General features: G+C 35.1%; 1 protein-coding gene across 4 annotated transcripts in view; it reads left to right on the top strand.

Annotated features, from left to right (window-relative positions):
• Dsc1 (desmocollin 1) overlaps nucleotides 1-18,126 on the top strand; it is a 31,177-nt gene extending 13,051 nt beyond the window's left edge. For 2 of the 4 annotated variants that reach the window (XM_048363231.1, XM_048363232.1), the window contains exons 7-16: nucleotides 2,621-2,787; nucleotides 4,635-4,769; nucleotides 6,050-6,235; nucleotides 9,477-9,736; nucleotides 9,888-10,030; nucleotides 12,485-12,697; nucleotides 13,410-13,643; nucleotides 15,644-15,768; nucleotides 16,832-17,059; nucleotides 17,929-18,126. In XM_048363231.1, coding sequence (XP_048219188.1) covers nucleotides 2,621-2,787; nucleotides 4,635-4,769; nucleotides 6,050-6,235; nucleotides 9,477-9,736; nucleotides 9,888-10,030; nucleotides 12,485-12,697; nucleotides 13,410-13,643; nucleotides 15,644-15,768; nucleotides 16,832-17,059; nucleotides 17,929-18,126 — 1,889 coding nt within the window. Of the gene's footprint in view, nucleotides 1-2,620; nucleotides 2,788-4,634; nucleotides 4,770-6,049; nucleotides 6,236-9,476; nucleotides 9,737-9,887; nucleotides 10,031-12,484; nucleotides 12,698-13,409; nucleotides 13,644-15,643; nucleotides 15,769-16,831; nucleotides 17,060-17,800; nucleotides 17,837-17,928 lie in introns of those variants that run through there. The other 2 variants (XM_048363233.1, XM_048363235.1) reach the window with 1 other exon arrangement.
• Nucleotides 18,127-27,175: the final 9,049 nt, after the last annotated feature.

Here is a 27,175-nt window from a genome sequence, read left to right as displayed (position 1 = left end):
CACTAGTGTAAGTTTCACATACCAAAAAAAAATGCTGATCATCCAAAATATCTCATAAAGAAAATGAAAAACTGAGGTACTCTGCCATGTATCATTCACGGAGGAAGAGGATACTCAAGGGGAAAAAAAAAGACCAATATTTAAATAATTCCTTGGCAAGGAAGAACTATTTTTTAAGTATATTTTAACACTCGTAGAAAAACCACAGTAAACCAACCCTGCAGTATAAATTAAAAAGAACAAAACCCTACAAAAATTTGCAATCTAATTTGTTATTTAGAACCTGAATATTCTCTAAGGGTATCTTAGGCTACATGGCGGTAAAATTTAACTCTCCCTTCTAATCTAGTAAGAGTGACAAGAAAGAAAATTATATCTCAGCAGACAGAAAAAGTCATTGAATATATTTTATTAGTATTTGAAATTCAGAGTTCAGCTTTTGTAGGCTATCAATGCACAACGGCAGTGTTACTATCTTATAATATCTCTATTGCTTTTCTATATTCTTCATTAAATAACTGTTGGATATTAGTTATCATTTTTATCCTAGCTTATAACCAGTGCCTATTATGATGAAAATTTTAGAAAAGCACTAAATTTACACTCCAATTAGATTTTGCATTAATATTTTATATAAAGAGAACATTTTAAAATACTTGAGTTTTCAAGAATATACTAATCACAGTATTCTAGTTTTATATGATCATACACTTTTTAAAAATGAAACTTTTGTGCTGATTTTACTATATATATTCAGAAATGCAGAATATTACTATATACATTCAAGGGCTGCTAAATAATACATAAAGTTTCTAAGGACTTACATCAATCCATAATGGATCTGAATGTAACCCAGAAGTGTTCATATTGTTTGTTTTCACCTGTGTAGCTCTGTGAATGGATGTATTTATAAATCCACATACAATTGGAATCCTTATAAAGATTCAATGTATTTTCAAGGATGTCAATCAGATTTATAACAACATATACATTGCTTTTCTTGGCATAGTTCCAAAACAAGTTGAAAACAGAATGCTTCATCTTTGACACTATATCAAACCCAATATTTTATGAAGCAAAAACTCTTCTTACTAGCCTTTACAATGATCATAATAAAGCTTTTTAGTTTGTGTTTTAAATTAGCAGCTAATATACATAGCTATTGAGCTATTGTGAGTCTCTTCTAGGCCTATCCTAGACATACAGTAATTATTACATATGAGGGAAACCATGGAGCCTGTTTCTTTGGGTCCTCTTTTTTTTAATTGTCAAGCTGATATACAGAGTGGATACAGTTTCGTACTTTAGGCATTGGATACATTTCTTGTACTGTTTGTTATCTCCCCCTCCCCTCCCCCCTCCCTCTTTCCTTTTCCCTCCATGAGTTGTTCAGTGGATTTACACTAAACAGTTTTGCAAGTATTGCTCTTGTAATCGTTTGTCTTTTTTACCCTGTGTCTCTCAATTTTGGTATTTCCTTTCAGTTTCCTAGTTCTAATACCTGTATACATGGTTTCCACTGTACTCAGATAAGATACAGAGATAGTGCAGGTACAACCACAGAAAGGGGATACAAGAGGATCATTAACAATAGAAGCTATGGTTTCACATCACATGTTGAAAGTAATTACAACAGTGATATAACAGTCGTTTCCATAACATGGAGTTCATTTCACTTAGCATCATCTTTTGTGTTCATGAGGGTATAGCTATATCTTTGGGTCTTCTTACTTCACTTAATATGATTTTTTTTTTTTGCTAAGCCTTTCCATTTCCTTACAAATAAGGGTGATGATATCCTTTCTGATGGAAGCATAGAATTCCATTGTGTGTATATTTACAGCATTTTCTTAATCCATTCATCTTCTAAGGGGCAGGTTCATTTTTTTTATTCTCCATTGTGCTTCCATGTAAGGATGTATTCCTGAGAGCATTTTCAATCACTGGATCACTAAAATGGAATTCCTCATGCTCTCACACTTGGCCTCATTTAAATGATCCTCAGACAGGTACATGATGTTTACTTCTCATGTATGTTATCAATTACTTGCCTAGCTTGACGATCCAGCACATTTATTGAAGTATGAAAACATGAAATCTTTGTTATCCCATGCAAAGATGTGGATTCATTCATTAATTACATCATTATGCTGGGTTGTCAGAGACAAATTTCCACTCTGAAACAGTCCCTGAATTGGAATAGTCTGAGTGAAAGAATTTGTGAATTACTATTATCAAAGATAGGAAGGAGACTGTTCATCTATTACTCTATGTAGAATATAAATAGAAGGACAACTAATTAACGTTCCAAGGAACATTCCCAAGGCACTTGGAAGCATTTTGCAGACTATTAACATACTCGTTGTATTATCAGGAAAACTCATCTTTTCTTTGTAAGATTTAGGGTCTTATTCTATAAGCCTCGTGGGCCTCAAACTCACCATCCTCCTGATCTTGACTCCCAAATGTGCACCATCATGTTTGACTTAAAACTAATTTTTCTGTTCCTTTTGGGACAATCGTTACAGCAATACTTTGATTTTAGTTTTGTTTAGAATTCAATTATATCATGATTTTATTGTTTTTTTTTTTTTTTGACAATTGGGACTTATCTGAATAGGAACCTCCGTGGCACAAGTGACAGCCATTGACAATGATGAACCCGGAACTCTACATACGCGTCTGAAATTTAAAATCCTACAGCAAATCCCGGATCAGCCAAAGCATTTCTCCATACATCCAGATACAGGCGTGATCACTACCACCACTCCTCTACTGGACAGAGAGGTAATGCACTAATTACTTTCTCAGTTATTAAGCTCGATTCGCCAAGGAAAGTTACGATTTGTTCATCCTCACCTCCTCTATAAGTATTTTTATCTGCAGGCTTTGGTTAGGCCCTTTCTGGAGATTTCTTTTTTTTGGGGGGGGGGGGCAGTTCTGGGGCGTGGACTCAGGGCCTGAGCACTGTCCCTGGCTTCTTTTTGCTCAAGGCTAGCACTCTGCCTCTTGAGCCACAGCGCCACTTCTGGCCATTTTCTGTATATGTGGTGCTGGGGAATCGAACCCAGGGCCTCATGTATATGAGGCAGGCACTCTTGCCACTAGGCCATATCCCCAGCCCCCTGGAGATTTCTTTTGCATCTGCAGAAATAATAGGGAAAATTCATGCTAGCAGGCAAGGTCTTTATGGCTATATTTGACCTAACCTGATATTTTGATGCTATACTCCCCTAGATTTATTTTATAATTGCTTTATAAAATAGTAATTTTATTCAAGTCCAATATATGTAATTTTATGTGTCTGATCCAGTCTTGGGGCTTGAACTCAGGGCTTAAACATTGCCCCCAGGCCTTTTTAACTAAAGGCTAGTGTTTTACCACTTGAACTACAGCTCAACTTCTGACATTTTTTGGTGGTTAAGTGGAGCTACAAGTCTCACAGACTTCACTCCTGGGCCTGGGTTCATACTGTGGTTCTCAGATCTCAGCCTTCTGAGCAGCTAGGATTGCAATTGTGAGCCACTGGAACCTGACATTTTTTAAATTAATAAGCTTAATTTTCCTGATGCATGGGCAAATTAAATAGAGACTACACAGAGTTCCCATATACCTCTTTTGTTGTCAATATCCTACACACAAAAGTTTATTTGCTACAACCAATAAGCCTCTTTGGACACATTATTTTCACAGTCTATAGTAGGTTTTAGCTTTAGTCTTGGTGCTATACAGTAGATGGATTTGGACAAATGTATAATGGCATATGTTCATTATTATAGTATCATATACATAAGTTTCACAGTCCTAAACATCCTTTGTGATTCTGTTATTCATCTGTTCCTTCCCCTTAGCTCCTGGAAATTACTAATCTTTTATAATCTCCATGGTTCTACCTTCTCAGAATGTCATAACTGAAATCCCATAATATTTGCTTTTTAAAAATGACTTCTTTCTCCTAATAATTTGCATTTCAATTTCCTCTATGTATTTTCATGGCTTGATAGCTGATTTCTTTTTCTTTTTCTTTTTTTTTAAACTTCCTAGGTATGATTTTTTTTCAAATTTTTATTATCAAACTGATGTACAGAGAGGTTACAGTTTCATACGTTAGGCTTTGGATACATTTCTTGTACTCTTTGTTACCTTGTCCCTCATACCCCCCTCTCTCCTCCCCCTGCTCATTTCTCTTTATTACACTATAATGTCATATGCCATTGCCTGAATGCACAAATTTGTTTATCCATTTATCAAATAAGCTTACCAATTTACTTATTCATTAATCAAATAAAGAGCATATGCTTTCACTTAAATGTTGGCAATTATTAGCAAGGTAACTTTACATTTTGAAGCATTATATTAAACATTAGATTTCCATATACTGGCTAGCCATTGTCTTTGTTTTGTATCAATATTTACAGTGCTTTTATTTAAAAAATTAAATTTAGGTTTGGATGTGTAATTCAGTGGTAAAGCACATGCTTAGTATACACAAGTCTCTGGGTTCAATCTTTAGCACCCATATATATCTTTAAAAGCTTATTTATAAATATTTATACAATATTTACACAAACAGTAGTTATGATAAATTAAAGAAAATAGAGATGTTCATCAGTATTCCCTTTTCTTTGTTTCAGATGTGTGATACTTACAAGTTAGTGATGGAAGTGCGGGACATGGGGGGGCAGCCTTTTGGTTTATTCACTACAGGAACAATCACGATTTCACTTGAGGATGAAAATGACAACTCACCATATTTCACAGAAACTTCTGTGAGTATTCCACTCTGGTCACTTACCTTGGTAACTTTACCTTTCTAAAAGAAATAAATCCATCTCTATGAGATTGTACATCTTTATTTGAATAGTTGTCCTTTGCAGATAGCATAGAGAGAATAATATGACTATTGTGAACATGCTAGCTATTCCTGGATGTAGGCAAACAGTCGTGCTTTTCACCACCCAGCAACATTGCCCTTGACACAGTTTGCTTGCTCAACGTTTTCTTGGTTCTCACTTGGCAGTAGCAGATGCCTTGAACTAGTTTTATAAGGTGGGAAAGAATAAGCTGTCAATTTCATTCTGAAGATAGAAAGGAGAGTGGTTTATAATCCTCTGAGGGAGTCAGAGTTGAGGCTGCTCAACCCCCACCTAGGCCACCTCTGACCTTTCCTGACTTTGCTTTAGGGAGTGAACTACACTTCTGAGGGAGTGGTTCTCTTCTGCTCAGTTTTATTTTCTTTTTTATGAATTTACACCTGAGTACAAATTAAAGAATGACAAACCTGCACATGCAAGGATAGACACATTCATATAGATTTTTACATTAATATTGAATACATGTTTTATCCATGTTTCATATGAGGAAATGGACAGTCCATTAAGAAACTAATTAAACCAAGTTATCATTTACAAGATAACTAAGTTTCTAACCTAGATCTAGTCACTTCCTATGAATCTATCTTACAACTCTAGTGGATTTTGATTTACTTTATATTTTAACCTTTTTAATATCTTGCAATCTTTAATCATGTTTTCTGGAGGACCAGGGTCTATTATTTAAGTTCTCAAAAAAAGAGAAAACTTTTCCCTTAAAATGTTTGCCAATGAATCAAAGTAAATAAAAACACTATCGTGAAAACCAGTGTCAAATAATAGAAGAAAATCAATGTATATTCCCATTCTCTGTAAATACGAAGTGCTTACTACATTAATATAAAGCACTTACTTAGCGCTTACATTATCTACAAAGGAGAGATAAACTGAAAATACTTTAGAGATTCAAAAAAGAGACAAATCTAAGGCTAGGAAAATCAACTTTGAGAAACTCCAAAGTGACGATATAATTTGTCTTTGAAGAACAGAAAAAAATTGAAAAAAAAAAAAGCAGTTCACCAAGAAAGGAGTAAGCTATGAATTTGACTTTGAAATTCAAATTCTTATTCAAGACAAGTGTGTATTTCCACATGAATTTATTTTAAAGCCAATATTTAGAGTAGAAAACAACACTTAAAATTAGAGGCTTATAATAAAAAGACTCTTTTTTCCCCCAGTATTCTACAGAAGTAGAAGAAAACAGAATTGATGTTGAGATTTTACGAATGAATGTGCACGACAAAGATTTGCCAAACACTCCTCACTCGAAGGCTGTCTACAAAATTCTACAGGGAAATGAAAATGAGAACTTCAAAATTACCACAGATCCAAATACAAATGAAGGAGTTTTATGTGTTGTCAAGGTAAATTAGTAAAATAATCTAGGTATACTTCAAAGGATGCTAACTTATGTACCTACAGTGACATTAAAAATGAATACTTCCTTGCCCATACATAGAGTGCCTTAAAATAAGGGATTTTAGACACTCACCAGTGCTCTGTGAGTCATTCTATACAGACCATAAAGGACAGTGAAGACAACAATTTGAATCACAGGGAATGTATACAAATGATATTTTTTATATAAGATCAATTCCTAGAAAATGCTTAAACTTATTTCAAAGCTAATAGTTCATTAATTTCTAAGTAAGAGAACAGATATTTTATAGTAGCTTGATGTAGAAAATTTTAAAATAAAAATTTCATATAATTTTCTTTAATTTTATGCCATACATTTTTTCTTTTTCCTATTTATTTACTTATTTTTTCATTTATTTGTCTTTTAAATGGTTTTCTTAGGCCTTTTCCTTCACCATTTAAATGCTATTTTAGGAGTCATTCTAATTATTCAATATAAAACTAAGCACTGGATGAAAAGCTAAGCACCATTGAATGTAATGTGTTTTAAAAGATGTTACTAAGTAATATTGTTATAACTTTTGACTTGGATATTCAGGCTCAGTGCTCTACAGAATTGCTCTATTATAGCTAAGTATTAGCTAATAATTTTATGTATTTGCTGGGAAGGAATTCACTTATCATTTTTATATAGCTAATAAAGTAATCTGAATTTTTAACAGCACTTGTTTTGCATATTTATTGATATATAAATTAGCAGTGAATAAATAAAGACAGTATCTTCTAAAGGAGAAGTGAAGAGAAAAGTTAGTTAAACCTTAACATCAATATTTTTGCATGGAATAGTGTTTATTTTGTAAGAAGCTAATTATTCATCTTTATACTAGCACCAACTTTTGGTAAGATTTTGAATGTAAAAATGATAGTTGTGGCTGGAGATGTAATACAATAGTAGATCATTTGCTCTGGCATGTGCAAGGTCTCAGGTTGGATCCCCAGTACTGATTTTATTTATAAATATATAGTTTATATATATGTATATATATATATCTTATGAATATATAACATAATATATAATATATAGCATATATTATATAGGTATTTATTTCATATATTGTTCATATATACTACATACTATGTAAAATATATTATATAATTTTTTTGACTATAGGCTTTACTTGTTCTCTTTTTCATTTAAAAAATAATTACTTATTTTTGTCAAAGTGATGTACAGAGGGGTTACAGTTTCATACATAAGGCAGTGGGTACATTTCTTGTACAATTTGTTATCTCCTCCCTCCTTTCCCCTCTCCCTCTTCCCCTCCCCCCGATGAGTTGCTCAGTTGATTTACACCAAAGGGTTTTATAAGTATTGCTTTTGGACATGTTTGTCTTTTTATCATTTGTCTCTCGAATTTGATATTCCCTTTTCCTTCCCTAGTTCTAATGCCAGTATATACAGTATCCAGGGCACTCAGATGAGATACAGTGATAGCAGGAGGGCAAACACAGGAAGGGGATACAAGAGGATCATCAACAGAAAAAGCTAGCGTTTCACCCTAATAATTTCAACAGTGATATAACACTCATTTCTATAACATGGAGTTCATTTCATTTAACATCATCTTATGTGATCATAAGGGAAGAGCTATTGCGCTCTTGTGATCCTCTGCTGTGACTAGACTAAGCCTGTACTAATTATTCCCTATGAGGGAGACCATAGATTCCATGTTTCTTTGGGTCTGGATCACTTCACTTAGTATAATTTTTTTCCAAGTCCTTCCATTTCCTTATGAATGGGGCAATGTCATTACTTCTGATAAAGGCATAAAATTCCATTGTGTGTGTGTGTGTGTGTGTGTGTGTGTGTGTGTATATATATATATATATATATATATATATATATATATATATATCACAATTTCCTGATCCATTAGTCTACTGAGGGGCTTCTGAGTTGGTTCCATATTTCAGCAATGACAAATTGTGCTGCGATGAACATTGTTGTGCTGGTGGCTTTAGTGTGTTCTTGCTTGCAGTCTTTTGAGTAGATGCCCAAAAGTGGGGCTGCTGGGTCATCGGGGAGCTCTATATTTAGCCTTCTGAGGAATCTCCATACCGCTTTCCAGAGTGGCTGAGCAAGTTTATATTCCCACCACAATGTAGTAGGGTTCCCTTCTGGCCACATTCCCATCAGCATCTGTTATTGTTAGTGTTGTTTTGATTTGCATTGCTTTTATGGCCAGTAATGTAGAACACTTATTTATGTGTCTCTTGGCCATTCTTATTTCCTCTTCAGAGAAGTCTCTTTTTAAGTCTTTAGCCCACTTGTTGATGGGGCTGTTGGTTCTTTGAGGTTTTGTTTTGGAGGAATTAATTTTTTTAGTTCTGCATATATTTTAGATATGAGGCCTTTGTCCACTGTAGGGCCAGTAAAGATCTTCTCCTATTCTGTGGACTTTCTGTTTATTTTGGAAGCTATGTCCTTTGACCTGCAGAAGCTCTGCAGTTTGATGCAGTTCCATTTGTCCAATCTTTCTTTGATTTGTTGCATTTCTGGGCCTTTGTTAAGGAAGCTTCATCCTGTGCCAAGGAGCCCAAGTGTTTCTCCTACTCCTTGTAGTGTTTTCAGGGTATCTGTTTTTATTTCAAGGTCTTTGATCCATTTGGAATTGATTTTGGTGCAGGGTGATATATAAGGGTCTAGTTTTAATTTGTTGCAGATGTTTAGCCAGTTTTGCCAGCACCATTTGTTAATGACACTATCTTTCATCCATCCTATTTTTTTAGCTTCTTTATCAAAGATTAAATAGGGATAGTTGTGCAGGTTCATTTCTGGGTCTTCAGTTCTGTTCCATTGATCCTCAGGCCTGTTCTTGTGCCAATACCACACTGTTTTTATTACTATAGCTTTATAATACAGCTTGAAGTTGGGTATTGTAATTCCTCCAGCACTGTTCTTTCTGCTTATGATTGTTTTTGCTATTCTGGGTCTTTTGTTGTTCTATATGAATTTCTGGATTGCTTCCTCTATTTCATTAAAAAATGGTGTTGGGATATTAATGGGTATTGCATTGAATTTGTAGATAGCCTTTGACAATATTGTCATTTTGACAATATTAATCCTCCCAATCCAGGAGCATGGGAGTTGTTTTTTTTTATAATTCTTTTATATTAAAAACTAGCATCATGAATTGCTTGATTATACGATATATGTAAACTCACTGAAGTATTTTTATTAAACAGCCATTGAACTATGAAGTCAGTCGCCAAATTGTTTTGCAAATTGGTGTACTTAATGAAGCACAGTTCTCTAAAGCAGCAAACTCGCAGACTCCCACAATGTGTACCACAACTGTAACAGTTAATGTGAAAGACAGTGATGAAGGCCCTGAATGTGAGCCCCCAGTAAAAATTATCCAAAGCAAAGATGGCCTTCCAGCTGGCCAAGAACTCCTTGGATACAAAGCACTGGACCCAGACACCCGCAATGGTGACGGTTTAAGGTAAAATACTTTTCAAATAGCTTCTCAATTTAAGTTGGGATGTAAACTCATTTCAGACTTAAGAAAGCTCTCTGTATTTTTTTTGGAATGACAAATTTTAAGGCTATCTCTTCATTAGTTTAGTTTCTTATGTTTGCTTTATAAAACTTAGGTATCAGAAGTTAGGAGATGAGGATAACTGGTTTGAAATCAATGAGCAAACTGGAAACTTGAAAACTGTGAAAATAGTAGATCGAGAATCAAAATTTGTGAAAAACAACCAGTACAACGTTTCAGTAGTGGCTACAGATAGAGGTGAGTATGATTTTCTAGAAATAACACACACACACACACACACACACACACACACACACAATTTCTATGAAAATCTGGGATGAAATCTGCTTATTTCTAGATCAAAATTGAATGTAACTAATGTTTGCATTAATGTAATAGTAATTTATAATATAAAAATGTATGCATTACAACTGTTAATTTTATTGATAACTACTAATTCAGGACCCGGTACACCAGTAATGCATTAGGGATTAATGGACAAAGAAGTTTAAGGGTCATATTATTTTATTTCTGCTGAGGAAAAAATTGCTAGCATATTCCAGAATTTCCTTTTGCTTAGGAGTTCAGGCTTTGATTGTTATAATATATATATGAACACAATAAAAGGATTTGACCTACTAAAAACAGTTGAGCTCAATGTAAATTTGTTCTAAGCATCCAATAATAGAAAACATCATTTAACCGAAGTCCTAAAGGAAGGGTAAAATAGTGATTTGCTGTGATAGCAATCTCCAAGGTTAATTTTAAAGCCTACTTTGTAAAGAATGTCCTGCCATTGTTGTAGCGACTTGAAACTCTTGAATATACACTTCTGTCATTCAGACATTTAAAAATATTTTAAAATATTTCATATGTACATTCAAAATATTTGATAAGTCTCTTTTATTTGCATCTATTGTCATGATAATGCATAAACTATGCAAATACATAAGATCAACATAAAAAATAAGATATGCATAAAAGTTCTACCCTTTCACTTTGTTGTATTGGTGATAGTTACCCATTTGAGACAAATTATCTTAAATATTAAAGATAACAATGAACTTGGGCTTTTCCAGATGAACTGATTCATCTGACTTTCTGCCTAACTGAAAAAGGTTTCCACTTTTTTATCTAGATAAGACTAGCTGGTACAATAATGCTGGAGCCAATTTCTAAATTATCATTAAATTCTTTAGGAAAAGTGGGTAACTGTAAAACACCTTTGTGAAAGAATGATAGGACCTACTTTGTTTATGTAGTTTAAAAATTACTTTTAGTAATTTACTTTTTTCATTGTCCAACAGAAAAAGCAATCCCTACACATGATTTAAGAGTTATTTCAAGTTAAGGAAAAAAATGAATTTTATTTGACCTTATGATAAATTCAACATATTTTCCAGTATTTAGCCCAACCATTGATTGATGTTAAAAATGAGAAATTTAATTTTGAAAGTACTATCTATGGAAGCTTATTATCATCTCACAAATGATAAAATCTGAATATTTCAGAACATTTTTCTTTTTTAATTTAATTTTATCGTCAGGGTGATGCACAGAGGGTTTACAGTTACATATATAAGGTAGTAAGTACACTTGATTAAAAACATGTTTTGAGAATATGTGTGAAGCATTGGGCTAATATTAGTGATAGATAACAAATGAGTAAGGGACAGTAGCATTAAGTGTAGTAGCATTAAGTTACAGCTAGTCAAAAGATACTGGAAAACTCAGTAGGCTCTTCAGATGAATATGACTTATTGTACTACATGTTTTATGCTCAGGTAAGCCATGCATGGAGCTGAGAAAAATCATGAACAATAGGATTACCGTTATCAGTAGAAGTCACAAGTGTAATGAGTGGTAGCATTTAAGTATAATAGAGTTTGACTGGCAGTGTGGTTCATTGGTGAAGCACATGCTTAATAAACACAAGGCCCTGGGTTCCATCTCAAGCACCAGAAAAATAATAAGCATTATTAAACAAAGAAGAGGAGTAAATGTTCCTGGTAGATGCACAGAATATTCCCAGTGTACCAAGTCAAGCAAGAAGAAAATATTAAGTGGGAGGAGGAGGAGGAGGCTGAGGAGGAGGAGGCGGAGGAGGAGGAGGAGGATGAGAAGGAGGAGGAGGGGGAGGGGGAGGGGGAGGGGGAGGGGAGGGGGAGGGGGAGGGGGAGGGGGAGGGGAGGGGGAGGGGGAGGAGGAGGGGGGGAGGGGGAGGGGGAGGGGGAGGGGGAGGGGGAGGGGAGGAGGGGAAGGGGGAGGGGAGGGGAGGGGAGGGGGAGGGGAGGGGGAGGGGGAGGAGGAGGAGGAGGAGGGAGGAGGGGGAAGAGGAGAAGGAAGAGGAGGAGAAAGGAGGATGAGGAGAAAGGAGGAGGAGAAGGAGGAGGAGGAGGTGACGTGATCAAATGTAAAATATATTTTATTCTTAGGCTATGTACATGCACTCCATAAAGAAAGGGGGAAGAAAGAGTTTGTCATTCACATTGTGATTCTGTAGTGACCTGCTTCACAGATTATACCTTTCAGAAAGCACATGGAAAGATCCCCTCATCCAACCAACCAGTGTAACAGGCAGATTGACATGTCATTATTTCTGTGTCTGAAAGCTCATTGAAAGCAGATGTCACTCATGTATTGTGTAAGTTGCAGAAACAAAACACATTGCACTATGAAGAAATAGCTTAATTTTTCAAAAATTTATTTTAGTTGGCAGATCTTGCACTGGAACGTTAGTGGTTCGTATAGAAGACACTAATGATCACCCACCGCAAATTGAAAAAGAAGTGACCATTTGTCAGCATGACAAGGACTATGTTGTTCTGGAACCTGTAGACCCAGATGGGCCTGACAATGGTCCACCTTTTCAATTCCTTCTGGATAATTCTGCCTCCAAACTGTGGACTTTAGAACCACAGGATGGTAAGTATTTTCACTAACCCATAATCAATGAGTTCACAGTTGGTTGACAGTCCCAACTTTCACTTTAGAATATGTTTAGAATATTTATATATATATGTATATGCATATATATACACTTAAAATTTATCCTATAACATAATAATACCTTGTTTTAAAATATATTTTAACACTTAGATTTTTATTCTAATTATCTTTGACAGTTTAACAAAAAAATCAGGAATCTGGAACTTTTTTCCTCAGGGGTGAGGTTTAAGGGAATAATGACAAATGATTACAGAGAGGAACAATCCTAACAGTTAATGTACATGTTTGAAAATGGAACAGGTAACATGAGAAGAATTGAGATGGGGGCAGATGATGGAAAGAGTGACATTAATCAAGATGCACTGTATTCATAAATTGACATGTTGAGTTAAAAGCTTTTTGTACACCTACTTAAAGATAATTTTAAAACAACATAGAGACTTATATGAATCTATTTAAAATGATCATTTGAATAACATGCCAAATGTAGGTTAGTGTGATGTAAGTAAATGTAACATCAATTGTTTTTCCTGGTCTTCTGTAAGTCAAATTCATTTTTAAGGAAGGAAATGGCTCACCATTAGTTTTTATTTTAAATTAATACTATTCCCCCAAATGAGAAGCAGAAACAACATTGCTATTGAAAGGTTATATCAACATGTATTCTCTCTGTCATTTTCCCCTTTAGGTAAACGTGCCATTCTGCGTCAAAAACAATACATGAATTATAACTATTATTCTGTGCCTATCCAAATACAAGATAGACATGGTGCTTCTGCAAAACATATGTTGTCAGTGCGAGTATGTGACTGCACAGCACCAACTGAGTGTAGAATGAGTGTGAGGGATGCAAAACCAACCAATGTGATACTTGGCAGGTGGGCTATTGCTGCCATGGTGCTGGGTTCTGCATTGTTATTATGTAAGTATCATGATCTAGACAGTGTCAACTGAAGTTTTATGCAATGTTTTTGTGATGTTCTGGTTTCCTTTGCTATAATGAAATATGTGAGATAACAATCTGTGAGAGGAAAAGGCGTGTTTGGGTTCAGTTTCAGTGGTTTTAGTCCACCTTTGATTGGTTCTGTTGCTTTTAGACTTGAGGCAGGGCACCTGTGGTGTAGTCAAATGGCTCATCTCATGGCAGACAGAAGATAAAAGAGGGAGACAGGAAGAAGCCAGGGTCCTTTTAAAGGTGTGACCACAATGACTAGACTTCTAGGTCCTGCCTCTTTCAGTTTTTACCCTCTCCCAATAGTACTGCGATGTATGAAAAAAGATGTCAACATGTAGGTCTTTGGCTGAAACTTATTCAAATTGTGGCACTTTAGGCAAAAAATCATAAAGTTCTTCATATATGTCTATATGTACATACCTACCTACACACATATGTGTATATATATATATACATACACACACAAATTATATGTATTCATGGTACCCATGACCTTTTGAATAAACATGTGCTACTTCATGACTTGAGATTCTGAGTCATAGAAGAAACATATTAATAACAGCCAAATAAAAATTTTAATCTAGCATATTTCAGTTAATGCATTTATTTGTGTACATTCCATAGCACCCAACATATTTAATTATAAGTTCATAAGCTAAATCTTGCTTCCATATATGAGGAAATTCTGGGCCTGTCTTACTTAGCATACTTTTCAAGAGAGAATTCAAATAGTATAATTCCTTAGAAAGGCAAACTCATAGTCCAACAATATAAACACCAGGAAGTAGGTACTTAAAAGGGTTGGGAATATTGAAAGGTTGACATTAATCATGATGCATTGTGTTCACAAACTGCTTTGTTAAATGGCAACTCATTTACACAATTACTTAAAGATAATAGAAATAAGTTTTTAAAAATTAAGCTCGGTTCAGGACCTATAATTCTAGCTACCTACGAAGTAGAGACCTGAATGACTGCTGTTTGAGGCTAACCTGTGTAAAACGTGGTTGATACCTTATCTCAACCGATAAAAGTTGAGAGTACTGACATGGCCTGTAGTCCCAGCTATGCAAGAAGTGAAAGTAGGATTGTAGTCTATCTAGTAGAGGTCAAGAAAAGCATAAAAATGTTGAATAAAATTATTAGTATTCTCTCCTATATTAAGGATTACAGTCTTCCAAGTTGTCAAGTTTATATAAAGAATACATAAATACAAAAAGAGTTAGTGAAAATGAGAGTTTTGAAATTTTCTTAGGTATTTATATTCTGTAGTAGTAATGAAGAGATTTAGTATACCTTATAAGGAGCCTATATTGAGTAAAAATGGTCATGCATGAACCACTGAAGAAAAGTCATGCATTTAAAGGAAGCAAAGATCTAACTTTCTAAATATTTCTTTTTGGAGATGCAAAGGTAATAAAAAAATCCTCACATTCAAATATTTCTCAACTACAAAGAACTATCTCACTTATGAAACTTTCTCATAGTCTTTTTTGTGTCTGAGTTCAACTTCATTTCAGTTTCATATTAAACTGGATGTTCTCTTAGTATGATAGTAGTTGTGATGTGCACTTTCAGTAGCAGACACTGATTTTATAAAACTTCCTTGTTTATGTTTGTGTCTAATGATCTTTATTTTACTGTTCTGATTGCTGAGTGCTCTGTGTGACTTTAAATACTAATAAACTACCTTAAATTTCAGTCAAATGAAGCTATCTTTTCAATGGAGAAGATATAAGAGATATACAGAGGTTAAGTTTGGGCTTATGAAAATGGATTTTATTCATCTAAGGCAGAAATGTTCTATATACTAATACATTTTAAATGTAGTCTGTCTTAGTCAGAAATAATCACATTTGATAGAATTTATTTTAAGGTTGTACTTAAGTAAACAATAGCTCATAATCAAAGTATATAATGTATACCAAGATGAAAAGAATATTGCGGTTTCTTTTGTATTCTTTTAGGCATTCTGTTTACATGTTTTTGCATAACTGTTAAGAAAACAGTAAAGAAGAAATGTTTCCCAGAGGATGTAGCCCAGCAAAATTTAATTGTATCAAATACGGAAGGACCTGGAGAAGAAGTGATGGTAAATCAGATTTCATTTCCCTTTAAATTGTATGAGGATCCAAAGGTAGTTATTACTGAAAAGTGGGAACAATAAATAACTGTAGTGTTTACTGAGCACTTACAATGCCTAGAAGAGCTCCATGAACCTTGCATATTTTAAGTCATTTAAACTTCACAGTCTTATTGTTTTGGCTTCAAAGGAAAATCATAACAAAGCTGTGCAAATTAAGTGATTAAAACAATAGAAGTGTATCCTCATGGTTTTAGAAGCTGGAAATCAGAGATCACAGTGTTAGAAGGACTCTATTCCATGTGAAGGGCCTTAGGGAAAGATCTAAGCCTTTCTTCTGGTTTCTAGTATTTTTGTAGGTGATGCCCAAACAAATTAAATCTTTATTATCTTTTCACAGTGTGCATATTTATGTTCAAATCCGCCCCCCCCAGTTCCCTATAAGAATACACGTATCAAATAGGGATAGAACAACTTTATCTTAAGCAATTACTTCTACAATCACTTCAGCCCCATATGTTAGTTACTTCTGTATCACCATGACCAACATACGTAGCATAAACATCTTATCAAGCAACAATTACTTGGGCTGGTGATTTCAGGGTCCATGATGACTTGGCCCCATGCACATGGCAAGACATCCTGTTGGCAGGAATGCCTATCAGAGGCTGTTTTTTACTTCCAAATGGACAGCAAACAGAGAGAGAAGGGCCAAGGACAAGACACTCCCAAGAACCTGCCCCAGTAACCTATTTCTTCCAGCTAGGCATCATATACTAAATTTTCGACAGCCTCCCCAAATAGTACCACCAGCTGGGAATCAAACATACAGAAATGAGTCTGTCAGAGACATTTTATCGAGATCACAGTCATACTAGGGAGCAGGGATGCAACACGTGAGTTTTTAAGGGGACATAGTTTAACCTATAGCATCTAAGATAAGGCTACTATCACTATCTTATATATATGTATAAGGAACTGAGGCATAGCAGGTAAGTGTTTTTTTAATAGTGGGGGAAATGGAAGTGAATATTGATTCATTTGTTTTATAACCCCCAACTTTACTTTTTAGGAAGCAAATATTAGGATCCCCACACAGACATCCAACATTTGTGACACAAGTATGTCTGTTGGCACGCTGGGTGGCCAGGGAGTCAAAACACAGCAAAGTTTTGAGATGGTCAAAGGAGGCGGCCATCACACCTTAGAGTCCAGCAAAGGAGCAGGACAAGGGGTTGTAGAAACTGGCAGATATGCATACACGGACTGGCAGAGTTTCACCCAACCTCGACTTGGCGAAGTAAGTACCAATATCTGCAAGTTCACATTGCATGAACGTTAAATATTATTTATATGTCAGGATTTCCTCAAAGTTTTGCTTCTTGTATGCCTGGAATCCATCAGACTTCTAATGTATCATCATAGATGCGGATATACGCACTAAACCCAAATTGCAAAATAAGCTTTTGAGGTTCAGGTTTTAAATGATAGCTTGCAAAACTTCATTTTTGAGTGCCTATTGTGAAAGTGGTTAGGAAAATTAAAAGGCAAATAGGTTCTTTCCTAAAAGTTACCAGAAAAAAATAATCTGGAATAAAGTATTTGTAATAGAGGATGGACAGGTCTTAATTTGTAGACTCTTGTCCATGGATATGAGCTTTCAATGTAATTATGAAGTCCTGACTATCAAAATCAACTAGATAGAATGTTAAGTGCTTGTTTTTGGTTTTCTTTCAGGTACTCTTTTTGTAATCCTTTTTGTTGTTGTTCAGATTTGTTAGCATAGTTTGATCTTAGCTCTACTAAGGCTATAAAACACAGTGTACAAAGAAAAAATCAGACTAATTAGTCCTTCCCCACATATGTGAAGAAGTTACAAATGTAATTTTCAACCATCCACACCTAGTGTTCAAATGGAAAATTGTTGCTTGATGTATGTGTAGCTTTGATCGTAACTGCCTTTGCTGGAAACACTTATTGATTTGCTATATTTTAAGAATGACTAGAATATAGACCAATCATGTGCATTTTTTACATGTAGGAATCCATTAGAGGACACACTCTGATTAAAAATTAAACAGTAAAAGGTAAATCAAAGATATCATTTTTATGCTACTATGGTTAGGTGTTTTTAAAAAATATAATAAAATGTGCTCTTTTTTGATACAGAAGGTGTACCGGTGTGCACAAGATGAGGAACACAAACACTCTGAAGACTATGTCCGTTCATATAACTATGAGGGAAAGGGCTCCATGGCCAGCTCTGTAGGCTGCTGCAGTGATCGGCAAGAAGAAGAAGGGCTAGAGTTTCTAGATCATCTGGAACCCAAATTTAGGACACTAGCAAAGACCTGTGTAAAGAAATAAACAAGGCTTTGCAGAGAGTAACATCTACACTTGCATATGTAGGAATTCATTGAATGTAAAAGGAGCACTAGCAACTTCTGCTAGTGGTTTTGTTTCTTGGATGTAAAGTCATGTATAGACAAGGGGACGGTCAGTAGAAGGCTCCCTACATTCTCCTTGTCTGATGGTATTTTTGTTTTCTGCAGGTCTAATGTTCATCTTCTTTTCTCTGTGTGTATACTTAGCCCTTTCAAGACTGTACTATGTGTACTCTGGGTATGCTCTAGAAGACTGGGGGAGAGTTGGCTATCGTGGAGGGTCATTGAAATGAAATTTTCACTTTGGATGTGTAGATTAAATATTTTCTTCTAAATCTGCAGGTGGGGGGAGGGAGAATTATGCTTCCAGAATTATTTTCTTTAGTGCCAAAGAAGTGCTTTCTGCCTCCCTGAATGGTTTAAGAAGGAGTTTTAAATAGTCATAGGTAGAGCTTTCCATTGATACATGATCTCAATTTTCTCCTCACTTTTCACTCCGCTGAGAAGTGCTGACCCCAGCAGTGCCTTTTCTCAGGGAGCTCTTAGAGCTTACTCCTTGGTTCTCTGCTCATGTGGCTATTATCTGGTTCCTAGGGTTCTGTTGGGATGACAGGGACCAGAAGATGCTAAGAATTCCATGAAAGGATGGTATTCCCCATCCCTATGAGCTGCCATGGGCTCACAGATACACTTCCTATGTCCAACATAATACACTGGTAACTTTGATGAGAATATTCATCCTCTAGTTTGTTACAGACCCACCATCTTGGTGGCTATTACCTTTCATCTTCCAGTATTTTACAACCAGCCCTGAAGATATTAGGCTACCACCCTGATTTCCAGGGTTTAGTTCTTACCGTGCCAGAAATTGAATTAACATCCATATTGGAACTCAGTACTCACTCTACATTGGGAATTACTTTTAAAATAATGGGAAATTCAAAATAGTGTCTGAGAATTTTATGTTAAAGATTTAAACCAATAACAGTTACAAACATTCATTGAATACTGAATACATGAACAAAAGAATGAATAAATTATTTTGGAGGCATATATTTTAATAGGATATTATATTTTATTAATCTAATAAGAAACTATGTATTTAAATAATATTTATTTGTGGAAAACTGTAAAACTCAGACAATAACAATTTCATCATATTTAAACCTCATCTAAACAAAAATATTTTAAAAATCATTAACTACTTATTAAAAAATAAACAATTCTGTTGACTTTATATTTGGTAACTAGTTTTCTCATTCTCAGCAAAGATGCTTCTTGATATGAAATTACATATTGGGACAAAAGAAAAGTGTAGTTTTAACAAATCTAATCTGACTTTACATGTCTATAATGTATGATTTGATAGCTATTTTTAGATACTTTTAGGGAGGTACTGTAATTTTTTATTGTGAGATGTATATGTTATTCTGAAACATGAATTTTGAAATTTCAAAATATGTTACAAATTATAAACTACCATAGTAAATACATTACATAAATACATAAAACACTTACATAAATACTTACAGAGAAACTATGATTTGTTTGACTTAGGTAATTCAGTTGTTTTCTGTTTTTACTCAAAATTAACAATAATTGTAAGGTTTAAGAAATTCCTTCACACTGTTAACAAATGAAGTTTGTTTATAAAATACTGTATTTCATCTAAGTTATGTGTCAGTATTAACAAGTTAGCATTTATTAATTGTTTTTCTATACTTAAATCTATAGTGAGGGAAGCACACAGTCCAATTTTCCTAATCTTGCATTCAAATATTTCATGCAAAAGAAACTCCATGGAAACACCAAAAGAGATCAAATCATGTAATTTTGTATGTTTTATTAAATACTTCCAAGCTTTATTGGAAATTTTAATTCTTTCTAAGCTTAATCAAAAGTATTTCATAAAACTTGGTACCTATGCATATATCTACTTGTAGAAAATGTCACCTGCTGTTATTAAAGCTATGCCACATGCTCAAAATAAATGTTTTAGAATTGAGGGTTTGGTTTCGTTTGTTAGTGCTGGTACCTGGCTTGAGTTAGGGACTCCTGCATGTTTTTCTTACTTGGTGAACCACATCTCCAGTCTAGCTTTTTGGTAATTAATTGGAAATGGAGTTTCTTGGACCTTTTGGCTTAGGTTGTTTTGAACTGCCATTCTCCAGGTGTCCTCCTCCTAAATAGCTGGGATTATAGACAGGAGCCATTCACATCTGTCTAGTGAATGATTTTTTGTTATCTTTTTGCAGTATGTCAGTTATATAAATCCCTGTTCTATGTGAAAATCCTAAATGAACTGAGAGTGATGCAACTGTGTACAACCTTTTTCCAGCCTGTCTCATTTGCTTCTCTAATAAATCTGAAGTAACATTGTTCCCAGCCTTTGTCTTTCTACTTAGAAAATGAAACAAACAAAATAAATCCTGGTAAGAGAAATCATCACTAAGAATGCTTAAACCTTTCAGAGTTTGTAGGGCCCAATAAAATAAGTGAGCATATTAAGAAAAAACCTCTTGGAATTGGTGTCATGCTCATGTAAGATAAAAAAAGCATATTTACATCTCCTTGAATCCTTTCTACAAACAAGAGAACTGTTTTTAAATGCATATACAGACTAATGTAAGTATAATGAAAATGAATGTAAATAGTGCATTTGTAGTGTATGTTTGTAAAGATAAATTAGAACCTGTACGTCCTAAAGAAAATTAGTTGATGGGAATAAAATATTTTATTTACTAATAAAGTATTAGAACCAGGTGCCAGTGGCTTAAACCTGTAATCCTACCTACTCAGGAGGCTGAGAGCTAGGATCATGGTTCAAAGCCAGCTCAGGAAGGAAAGCCTATGAAACTCTTATCTCCAATTAATCACCAAAGAAAAATCAAAAGAGTATCTATGGCTGAAGTTGTAGAGCACTAGCCTTAACCTCAGGGACAATGCCCAAGTCCTTTGTTAAAGCCACAGGACCAACACCAGAAATAAAAATAAATAATAGTAAAATAAATTTAATTAAATCATAGAAATATTAGGGTTTTAAACTCAAAGATACACACTTATTGGCAAATTCTTTGCCATGGGCCATAACTTGACCTATCTTTGCTTGAGTTATTTCTGAGGTTTTGTGGGTTTTTTTGAGATTGAGTTATTTGAGATTAGACTTTTAAGATTATTTTTTAGTTATTTTGACTCACTCTCATTGAGTCTTCCTGGACTATAACCTTCCAAATTGTACTGTCCATAGTAGCTAGGATAACAGACATGCTAAAATACCTAGACTTTTCTGTAGATATGTGTTCTCACGGATTGTTTTGTCTGGGGTGCCCCTGAACTACTATCTTCCCAATCTTACCATGCTCATTAGCTAGGATTACATGCAGGAACCATAATACTAGGCTCTCAATATTTATAATAAGGCAACATGCAGTATTAAAAATTATGTACTCCTAAACGTTGGAGGAAAAAACTAATTTACTTACATAGTTGCATAGCTAGTTTAATACTTTCTTTTTTAAGTCTTTACCACTACACTCCAAAGAGAGGTTATGAGAATAATGTCCAGAGATTGTCACACCTTTTACCCAATCCATTCACTTTCTTATTTTCTTTGGCAATACTTTTATACCTGTTCAAGCTTCTTACGTTATGGTCCATTGTTGATTTGCTTTCTATTTCACAGAGCATGTGGAAACTTTCAAGGTGAGCTCTAGAAGCTTCACTACACTACCTGCTTGACTGCATTTGTGCCATCACTCTGGCCTTCTCTCCTACCCCATAGGAGAACTACCACTGCTCAAAGTCAACCTCTCCTTTTGCGCATTCATGCCCACCTTTTCCCAATTTTTCAAGGACATTGCTTTTTAGAAATACATTTATATGGGTGTAAACACATACATGTAATTGTACATATTTAGATGTATGTATATACGTATGCAGACCATATATGAATGCTTTAATTCTAAGCTGATACATGGAGAGAACAAAGATTGGATGGAAACAATGAATTTAACCAAATTTATGAGTCAATAAATTTAATGTGTATTAAGAACTCATTTTCTTTTGGGGTTGAGTATTGAAGGTACCTCAGTGTTCTCCTCATCTGTGTCAAAGCAAAATAAAATATAGGATCCGTCAATGGGTACATAGAAATCATGCATAGCATAATAATGGATTTCTTGAACGTTGTCCCTTCCAGTTGTTTTAAAGCCAAGCTTTGATTTGTAAGACTCAATCAGTGTGGGATTGAGGAGGAAATTTCTTCCCTTAACTTCTGTGGTGAAACAGCCCAGGTCAATGAACGTCATTTACTTTGATCTTTCAACTCTAGACAGGATTTTGTTGTGATTTTTTTCAGCCAAATGATTCTATTCTTTATTGCATCACCATTTATGTGTTCATAAATGTATCTCCTTCAGACTTGAACTTGACATGATTTTGTTTGTTTTTGTTGTGACATTGAAGCTGGACTCCAGACCAATTGCCTTCTGAGAATAGTCCCACACCCCAGGCCTACAGATTTTGTTGTTAATAATCATTAATGTGTGCAACATTTAAGGTTGACAATATTCTCTTTAAATGTATATGCATTAAAATAAGGACACTATTGCTGCCATAGTTCTCTTTCTGTTCTAATGGGTGATGAGGGGTATAATGTAACCAATACATTTCCTTCAGTCTGAGAGGCTTAGTCCTTGGCTGTGTTCCAACAATCCCAGCACATTCTCATCTTTCAGTTAATCCAGGAAAATTAAATATTTTCCTATTAATTTCTGTCACAACTCAAAGCTGTTTATTTAAATCACTTTCTTGAATAGACTTTGGAATGAACAAAGATGATTTTTTAACAAAGAGTAATTGTAGAATTTCTGCCTGTTACCAAGAAAAAAATACTACGGCTTTGCTTTATAACAAATGATGAATATTAATTGTGATTGACTGAGGTAGAATTCTGTTACACATTATACACTATATAAAATGTTTTTCTGTGTTTTTGTTACTGCTGGTACTAGATGTTTGAACTGAGGTTCTTGTGCTTGCTACGTTAGCATGATACTGATGCGCCATGAGGAAAGCCTCCATTGGCTGAGTCCCCATTCACCTGCTGTAGCCTTCCTCTTATCACTGCACCATAGCCAGCTTCTCTCTGTAGAGACACTTTTGTTGACTTTGTTTCCCAGACTTGCCTGGCACCAAGTATCTCCCAATATCAGCCTGCCATGTAGCTTCAGATAACAGGCACACGACACCATATGAAGCTATGGGTTGATAGTGGTCTCAAGAACTTTTCTGCCTAGGCTGGCCTCGAACTTTGATCCTCCCACTCTTAGCCTCCTAATGAGTTGGCTAGCATTTTCATTACTCTGCAAGCAACAGTGGCTTAAAGAACATAGATGAACTCATATGGAGGCAGTGTGTGTGTGTGTGTGTGTGTGCACGCACGAACATGCACACTCACACACTCTTGGGCTCTAACTCATGGTCTGGGAACTGTCCCAGAATTTCTTTTGCTCAAAGTACAGCTCTGCCAGTTGAGCCACAGCTCCATTTCTGGCTTTTTGGTAGTTTAGTGGAGATAAGACTCTCATGGACTTTTCTGTTTGGGTTGGCTTCAAACTTCAATCCTCATATCTCAGCTGCCTAAGTAACTAGGATTACAGTCCTGAGCCACCAGTGCCCAGAAAAAATCCTCATCAAACAAGCCTAAGAGAATTGTAATTATTTATGCATTATTTTCCTTCCTTCCTTCCTTCCTTCCTTCCTTCCTTCCTTCCTTCCTTCCTTCCTTCCTTCCTTCCTTCCTTCCTTCCTTCCTTCCTTCCTTCCTTCCTTCCTTCCTTCCTTCCTTCCTTCCTTGCTTCCTTGCTTCCTTCCTTCCCTCTCCTCTCCCTCTTTCTCTCCTTCTTTCCCTCCCTGCCCCCTCTTTCTTTTTCAGAGCTGAAGACCGAACTTAGGGCCTTGCATTTGTTAGGCAAGTTCTCATCCACTTAGCTAAATCCCAAATCCCTCAATGTTACTTATTATGCTGAGTCTTCTTAGTTTCCAATGACACTATCTTTTCTTTAACCTTGTGTGAAAAAACTAAAGAAGAGTGCCCATCTCTGTCAAACATCAGCACACCACCCCTCACCCCACACCAAGTTGAATGAGCTTCCCTTCTGTTTTTAACTAAGTTGGTACTCATTTTGATTACTTTGCCTCTTCCCAGACAATGGTTCTAGTTGATGACTCCTTGCAGTATATATATTTTCAATGTAAAATAGAGGCAGGCTCAATGGTAACTGAGGCTGATGGAACCACACAGCTGCATTATACAAGGATATCATATGACAGTGGAAGCCATAATAAGCAAGACCACCCAAAATTGACTGTGATCCAAATGAACATCAGAAACAAATACTTCCCTTTACCTCATTATAATGACATGTTCATATCATCAGCCTTATAAAATTAGCTGTTCCCATAATGTGTAAGGCATAGAAGGGGAGTAATTAAAATGCTATTCTACAAATCCTGACCCATTCCTAAAGTTTCCCAATTTTTCCCTCATCAATAATGTTCCCTTCCATTAAATTTTGTCTTTAAGATGTTATAAAAAAAAATTCCAGGCCTCGTAACATTTTTTTTGAGAAGACACATTTCACTCTTTTTGTGTGTAAGAAGACTTTCTTTGAGATATTAATTTTGTCTCTATTCTGAAGATGGCAAGAACCTGGTAAAACTTAGTGAATCTCAATTTCCATTTCTCAGATACCTTTTTATCCCACTGTTGCTGACAACTTTAGGCTGGCCTTCAGTGAGTGACTTTCCTGGTACAGCTCTAAGTATTGCTATTGTAGGTGAGTTCTATCATGTCTGGCCTTAAACTTCCTTATTAATAGAGACAATATAGCCACCAAATTTTAAAAAAAAGACCAAATGAGAAGTATTGGAAGCAGAAATACCAATCAGGGCGCTTTTGGAAGAGCACAAGTAACTGATGACAGTAATTTGGATCATTCTGGTATTGATGGAGATGATGAAATCAAGATGAATCCCTATTGTATTCTAAAGGCACATTTCATAGGCTATATTGAAATGATGGATGTTAAGTATAAGAGAAAAAGAGGAACAAAAACTCTCTAAGGTTTTGACCTAAACTACTAGAAGAATGGATTTAATATTAATTAAAAGGAAAATAATTATCTTGGATGAGCATTCGTAATGAGGAGATTAGGAGCTCCAGATAAGAAAGATTAAATTTTAACACCTACTAGACATCTAAATTGAGATTGTTCTAGGCCAATGGAACCCAGAATTCAAGAGAGAGGTCTAGGATACAGCATTAGACTTGTTGCATTGTGCTAGTACTGGATGATATGAGCAAAGGATTAAGTACAAGTAAAACTAGAATAAAGGAACAATATCAACTAAAGGGATAGACAAGGAAAAACAAAAGTAAAACAAGGATGAGTGTATTAACTTCAGCAATGAAGACACTATGATCATGCTGAAAAAAATGGCCATTAGATTTATAAACACATCTTTCAGCTTTGTAAGACTATTTCAAGTGAGAAGGCAGAAGAGAGAGTTAATTAGGAAGGGTCAAGAGATACTGATGGAAAAAACCCAAAAGTCAATAAATACAGAGGAACTTTCTCTGAGTTTTATTTCTGTAAAGGAGAGCAGAGAAATGAGGCACAGTAGTTAGAAGGAGAAATTGAAGAGGCAGAGATTTTTATTGTTGTTCTTATAGAAAGAGAGAAGTGGATTCAATTGATGCTGTAAGGAACAATGGGCTGAAATGGTAGAACTATAGACTTGAATATGGTGCAGGGGGGATGAAGGCACAAAATTTCCCTAAGCCTTGAACAGGAGTGGGTTTTCCTTTGGGTAGAGAAGACCACAGAGATGGCAGTAACACAGGGAGGTGGGTAGTGTGGAGAAGCTTATAGACACTCCTCTGATAGTTTTTATGTACTCTATGAAAAGGAAGGCAAGTCAGCAAGAACGTATTGCTAAGGAAAATGAGGACTATCTTTGGAGATCTTTCTCATAACCTCCAAATGGATAATGGTGGAAACTTATAGAAGGATGAATTAAGGTAGCTATGCAGGTAAATAAGTACATTTTTCTCTCCCACTTTTCCTCATAATTACAGTGATAATGATTCTCCTCAGAGCATAGTAGTGGTTACTGTTCCATATTCTTTCTTGTATCTCTCACCTACCTCATCAAATATTACTAAAACCCTATGCTGTTCTCTTTAGCGTCACAACTATATGTACTTCAAGATTAAAATGATTATATCATACTCACCAAACTTAGAAGAAAAAAAGACTTTCTTGAGCATTTGAAGATTCATTATAAAATTGGCTAAGATAATTTATATAATTGCTATTGATCTGAACACCTTCAGTATTTTAAACACGAAAGAGAAACATTGTTAAAAGGATTTCAAAACAATTGTTTTCCATTAATTTTTTAAAATCTATTTCATGTTCTCTTGTTTTACCTTTTTAGGATTCCTGACATATGTATTTATCATCTGCTTAGACTTTAGTAAGCCACTCGGAATTTTCTTGAGTTATGGTAGTCTTAGGAAGCTCCAAAGAATACAGTAGGGAGGCAGTCTGGCTCATGGATCAGTTGCATTTTGGTTAGGACATGGAATTTAGTTCGCTTCCTATTAGTGATTAGTGCTTGCGCAGTAGTCATATTTCTTCTATAATTAAAATACTACTGCCGAATGAATAAAATGTTTCAGTCACTCTTTTCACATGGACACCTATTATTTGCAACTGGATATCTTTATATAGATATGCAACAGAACACATGAGACCACCATTATAATTTATTGACTTGGTGGGTTCACTTGATTTGAAGTTGTGCTCTCATTTACTACTACTACCACTACTACTACTACTACGCCACACAGAATTTCATCTCATATGGATGGATTATGAAAAACTAAATTTATGTAGTCAACACTCCTCTGGAGGACACTGAAATTATGTATCTTATTGAAATAGATTATCAACCTTCTTTTCATA

The sequence above is a fragment of the Perognathus longimembris genome, chromosome 15 (assembly GCF_023159225.1).
Source record: "Perognathus longimembris pacificus isolate PPM17 chromosome 15, ASM2315922v1, whole genome shotgun sequence".
NCBI classification, from domain to species: domain Eukaryota; kingdom Metazoa; phylum Chordata; class Mammalia; order Rodentia; family Heteromyidae; genus Perognathus; species Perognathus longimembris.
This window is presented reverse-complemented; position numbering and strand designations above follow the sequence as displayed.